General features: G+C 39.3%; 1 protein-coding gene across 3 annotated transcripts in view; it reads left to right on the forward strand.

The window, feature by feature from the left end:
* The window catches only part of pik3r1 (phosphoinositide-3-kinase, regulatory subunit 1 (alpha)), a 29,354-nt gene extending 24,142 nt beyond the window's left edge, over positions 1 to 5,212 (forward strand). For all 3 annotated transcript variants that reach the window (XM_053340681.1, XM_053340682.1, XM_053340683.1), the window contains 8 exons: positions 537 to 738; positions 846 to 1,026; positions 1,120 to 1,245; positions 1,334 to 1,476; positions 1,596 to 1,772; positions 1,903 to 1,977; positions 2,072 to 2,242; positions 2,382 to 5,212. In XM_053340681.1, coding sequence (XP_053196656.1) covers positions 537 to 738; positions 846 to 1,026; positions 1,120 to 1,245; positions 1,334 to 1,476; positions 1,596 to 1,772; positions 1,903 to 1,977; positions 2,072 to 2,242; positions 2,382 to 2,571 — 1,265 coding nt within the window. In that variant the 3' untranslated portion in view covers positions 2,572 to 5,212. The remainder of the gene's footprint in view (positions 1 to 536; positions 739 to 845; positions 1,027 to 1,119; positions 1,246 to 1,333; positions 1,477 to 1,595; positions 1,773 to 1,902; positions 1,978 to 2,071; positions 2,243 to 2,381) is intronic.
* Positions 5,213 to 6,000: the final 788 nt, after the last annotated feature.

Genomic DNA, 6,000 nt, shown 5'->3' on the forward strand with positions numbered 1-6,000 from the left:
GATGATGAAAGAAACGTAATCCTTTTGGCCGACATCGTTTTACTCAGCACGAAAAAAAAATGCCAGGCATCATCTCTGTATGTGCAGCCTGGAATATTAATAGATGGCTCTTTTTTTTTTTTTTTTTCTTGAATGAAATTCATTCTCCCTGACTCACGCTTCTCATTTCTCCTCCTCCTCCTCCCACTGCCTCGTCGTTACTGCCTCGCTGCTGGAGAGGGGCAGCTTTTCTTTTTTTTCTCTCTCTCTCTCTCTCTCGCTCTCTCTCTCTTTGATTCTGTCCAGCCCTGTTTAATCAATGGAAAAAGGGATGAGTGAGAGAGCAAGTGTGTGTATGAAAGAGGGAGAGAGAGAGAGTGGCAATATGGCGGATGCTAGAGTCGGTATCCAGTTGCATTTTCTGCAACGTCAAAGCATGATAAAGGGCAAAAGACCCCCTTATTCATGTATCATAACCAGCCTGAAAGTAAAGCATTTAATCCAAACTCAGAGCTAGTTTCACATTTATTCATATTGCGTGTATTCTTTCCTCACAGCTCTACCTCCAAAGCCACCCAAACCCACAACTGTGAGTAACAACGGTATGAACAACAGCATGGCTCTGCAAGACGCTGAATGGTACTGGGGAGACATCTCGAGGGAGGAGGTCAATGAGAAACTGAGGGACACTGCGGACGGTACGTTTTTGGTGCGAGACGCCTCGACGAAAATGCACGGAGACTACACCCTGACTCTGAGGTGAGAGAGAGCTCAAATTCACTTCCTCTTCATCGGCAGCACTTCTTTTGATTTATTTATAGCAGTGAGTTTAACTGGTTTTTTCGTCGCTTCTTTTTCGTCTACAGGAAAGGAGGAAACAACAAACTCATTAAGATATTCCACCGGGATGGGAAGTACGGCTTCTCGGACCCTCTGACCTTCAGCTCCGTCGTCGAGCTCATCAACCACTATCGCAACGAGTCGCTGGCTCAGTACAACCCCAAACTAGACGTCAAACTGCTTTACCCCGTCTCCAAACACCAGCAGGTAAGACCGTCAACTCATCTCAGGGTTTAAAGACGTTTTAAAACACTCGTATTAAAGCAATTTAACCACAACTGGTCGTGATCTTTTCTTCAGGATCAGGTGGTGAAAGAAGACAACATTGAAGCTGTGGGGAGGAAGCTCTGCGAGTACCACCAGCAGTACCAGGAGAAGAACAAAGAGTACGACCGATTATATGAAGAATACACCAGAACGTCACAAGTGAGTATAAACAGCATCACCGAAAAGTAAAAGACTATATTATGCTATATTTGAGCAGTATAAACTAATAATGTGCCTCCGCTTTCAGGAAATCCAAATGAAAAGGACAGCTATCGAAGCCTTTAATGAAACTATAAAGATCTTTGAGGAGCAATGCCAAACACAAGAGCGGTACAGCAAAGAGTATATCGAGAAGTTCAGGAGAGAAGGAAACGACAAGGAGATCCAGAGGTGAGAATATGACGTGATGAACCACAAACCGCTGGAAGAACATCTGGAACATTTGCTCAAAATCTGTTAAAAAAAAAGTCCTAAAAACTAATCCTCCATTGTTTTGGTTTCTTTTATAGGATTGTGGGCAATTATGAGAAGTTGAAGTCCAGAATAAGTGAAATCGTAGACAGCAAACGTCGACTGGAGGAAGATCTGAAGAAGCAGGCGGCAGACTACAGAGAAATCGACAAGAGGATGAACAGCATCAAGCCAGACCTCATCCAGCTCCGCAAGACCAGAGACCAGTATCTCATGTGAGTATGGCACTCGGTCAGATAGTGACTCTTACTTCTGGGTGTATGTTTTTGGGGATGTGAAATTAAAATGGATCCTGGCTGGTTTCTAATGTCCACGTTGTTTCCTCTCTCTCTCTCTCGTTCATAGGTGGTTGACCCAGAAGGGCGTCAGACAGAAGAAGCTCAACGAGTGGCTCGGCATCAAGAACGACAACACAGAAGAGTAAGTTCCCATTTTGATTTGTTTTGATTTAAATTAACATTAACACGTTCAACACAGGATGTAAACTTACTCTTCTACATCTTCCTTTCTCCAGTCAATATTCTATGGTGGACGATGATGAAGATCTTCCTCATCACGACGAACGGTCCTGGAAGCTGGGCAACATCAACCGACTACAGGCGGAGGCTCTGCTCCAGGGCAAGAGAGACGGTACATTCCTGGTTCGAGACAGCAGCAAAGCGGGATGCTACGCCTGCAGCGTTGTGTACGTATATATATCTCTATTAGCGTTCCTCAATCAGCTGTTTTAAAACGGTCGATACTGAGGAAATGAGACTTTCAATCGCCTCCAGAACAGAACAGATTGTGACCATTGTCCTTTTTTTTTTGTTGTCTCTTTGCAGCGTGGACGGTGAGGTGAAGCACTGCGTCATCAACAAGACCCCCTCAGGTTATGGCTTCGCCGAGCCGTACAACCTGTACAGCTCGTTAAAAGAACTCGTACTTCACTACCAGCACACGTCTTTGGTCCAGCACAATGACTCTCTGAATGTGACGCTAGCGTACCCAGTTTACGCCCAGCAGAGGCGGTGAGGACCCCCGGATGTTTCCAAAAACGGACAGAAAAAGGCCTCATGGGAGATGGAGATAACATGTCATTGGACTCAGTGATTATGACGTGGCTCTGTTGCCTAACACACAGACTTGAAAATCAAGAGGAAAACAAAAAAAAAGACGCAATAAAGCCTGAAACATTTCAGTGACTTTGCTCGAGCCACCAGGAGCAAGCGGCGAGTCTGAATGTAGATTTATTTCTCTCTTTTTTTGCTTTTTGTGGGAGCACAGAAAAATCAAGCGGAAACTGCTGAGCTCTCCCCCAGCGGAGGACATTTGAGGCCTTTTCCTAATGGTGCTTGTTATTTTTTCAAAGCTTTACCAGCCGGAAAGTCTAATCGCAGCAGATAAACTCTTCAAATGGAACTGAACCCACCGGCCACAAACTTTGTTGTTCCACTTTTGTTTTTTTTTCCCTTTCACGTCATCTACGTATGTGTGTTGTGTGTGTGTGTGTGTGTTTCTGCACAAGAGTTTTTGTGTAAGTGGCTGTGAGTGTTTGTGTGTTTGTGTTTGTGTGTGTGTGTGATTGTGTGTGATTGTGTGTGTGTGAGATTGTGTGTGTGTGTGTGTGTGTGTGTGAGTGTGTGATTGTCCATGTGACCAAAACTCATAGAATCAGGAAACTGTGTGACGTCGGAGGCTGTCTAACACATTTGCTTGTGTTAACTGATCAGTAGCAGACCATGGATCAGCTGATAAATGTAGCAAAATGGCACTTTTTAAACAAAGTTTAATTTTTTGTTTCTTTTTTTTTTTTTGAAAAAGACTCCTATGGACTTTTATCAGAAGCGCAGAGAGGACAAGATGTCTGCATTCTGCCTTCTTAAACTGTCGAGTTTGACGCTCAACAGAAGCGCAGAAGTAAACTTGATCTTTACTGTGGGCAGGTGAAACTATGAATGGACTTAAAACTATTTCATGTACATATGTGAAAATGTGCAAAAGTCATGAATCAAAGTGCACCATACCAAAAAAAGATCAGTTCCTGTTTAGTTATCTTCTGATCTGCTATGCAATTCTTTCTCCATTATTTCTTCAGAATTGTGTTTTTATTCTGTTGCAACCCACAATATAAGCTTGTTTTATTGCTTGAAAAGTATCTTTTCCTGTGTAAATATCCAAGAGGATATTTTGTGTCAAAATGCCAAGATACAGTAAAATGCTTATGATTTTTAAAAAGAAATAATAGTAACATACACTTTATTATAAATTACTTTAACAACTGGTATAAAGATGGAAAAGATGAGTATTTTATTAGTCTTTTTTTTGCTTCAAACTAATGTTCTTCTCAGGCAGAGCCTTTTGAGTATTTGAGCTACTTCAGTCACAAGTACATTTTCTTAGAGAGCTAAGCCTACATGCAGTTCTTTGAACTTTGAACGGACAAAGAAAGTTCGAGCACTCAGAGAATGGGATGATGGGATACGTATTGTACAAACCCTTATCAACCCTCATCACCACGAAAAACAACAGTATAGATTTATTTTGTTATAAAATATATATGTTCCCACATAAGAATTATATAAAAGCAGACTGGTGTTTTCAACAGATGGATATTGTTATTAAAAGATCAATATACATTGTCCACTTAGTATTTTTCTGTATCAGAAAATGACTGTGTTTACATGGGTGGATCAGCTCATTTCAGATAGTCTAATTTCATATTTCCAAACAACAGCAACATGCCAGAGGAACCTGTGACAGAAAAAAATGTTTTCTTACCCCATCCTTACTCTAGCTTTTACAAGTCCATGATTCAAGTGATTGGTACGTGTGTAAAAAAACAAAACACAATGGACTGGTAATAAATAATAATATCAGAGAATATTTGCTTGTTTTGTGTGTAAGGCCACCACAGCTTCATGAAGTCTAAACTATGTGAACAATTTACAAATTAGGTCACTTAAAAAGACTAAATGTCTGCCATTAATATTATATATATTTTATTTTTCTTTGCAATCATAGATCTACCTGTCAAATTATTTAGATGTGATATTTTTTTTTCCACCCCCTCCCTCCAAAATGTACTCATGGTCAACTCAAGCTGTCAAGTAAAAAAAAAATAGTTGTAAAAAAAATAAAAAACTTAAACTTTAATGTAATTTTTTTGATTATTGCTTCGATCATCATTGACATGTCAAAATTTCACTCTTTAATTCTCACCACCACCATTTGTGAAAACGTGTGTGTGTGTGTGTGTGTGTGTGTGCGTAAACAGCAGCGAGACTCATGAAAGGACACATTTGATTATCGTCCCTTTTTAGAAAGAAATAAACCACAGGATAAGATTTGTAGCATGAAAATCATTATTTTTAATTAATTTCATATTATCCTCAGCCCCACATGGCAGGACTGTCGTACAGCAGGGTAAAAAAAAAAAACCTACTGTACACAACACAAGCGTAAAATGTGTTTTTTTAGATGTTTCCGACCAAATTACTCATCAAGATTAAATTCTTAGCACATTGATATTAACTGTCATGTAACTTTTAGGTTTTACGGTTCTATAAAGGCCGCTAACAGATGTCATGGATACTAGATCTGTCATATCTGACATTTATTTTACTAGAAGAAGCCTGATCTTTATTTACCTCCCCATCTGCTGCTGGCATGAACTTTTTTTTTTTTGTTTCCTAATGTCAAGAAATATTTTTTTATAGTTTTTGGACAACATGCACCATTATTTTCTTTGCCCCACCCTGGGTTGTATGATTATTTTAGGTGTTATTTTGTTGTTGTTTTTTTTTTATTATTATTTCGAACTCATCTTTTTTGTGGGTGTCCCAGACATGTTGATTGGATTGAGATTTACCAGTGTTCCCCAGTTTTGCTTCAAATCTGTATTGGGCTTTGTTAAAAAGGAAATAAAACACTTCTTTCTAAGAAATAAATCTTGTTTTTTAGTTTTATTATTAGTATTATTATCATTACTTAAGAAAATGTGATGTGTTGCTTTTTAAAAAACGCAGCTGCTGTTCTTCTTCTTTCGCGCTCTTATATTTGGATCATTGCAGTTCGACTTGTGTCTGCTCGCTGGAGGATTGCAAGCGTTCAACAAACCAGTTCTTTGAGTTGCAGCATATCTTTGATGTGTGAAAGGTAGAAACACACAGTGGACGTCACTGTCTGACCAGATTCTCAACTAAACTAGCACACAGAGGCGATGTGGAAAGTTTTTAACCAGATTCTGCCCAAACTACTGATACAGGAAAACCTAACATAGTGTCATCTCCTGTTGTGGAAACTCGTATACATTTACATACATATACCATATACACCTGAAGTAGAGTTTACAGCTTATACATCACCTCACACTTCTACTGTACTGTAATGTTTAGAGTGAAATACAGTTTTTTTTATAGTTATAGCTCCATATAACTATAATATAACTAGTTTATAGTTATA

Source organism: Scomber japonicus, chromosome 19 (assembly GCF_027409825.1).
Source record: "Scomber japonicus isolate fScoJap1 chromosome 19, fScoJap1.pri, whole genome shotgun sequence".
Lineage (NCBI taxonomy): Eukaryota > Metazoa > Chordata > Actinopteri > Scombriformes > Scombridae > Scomber > Scomber japonicus.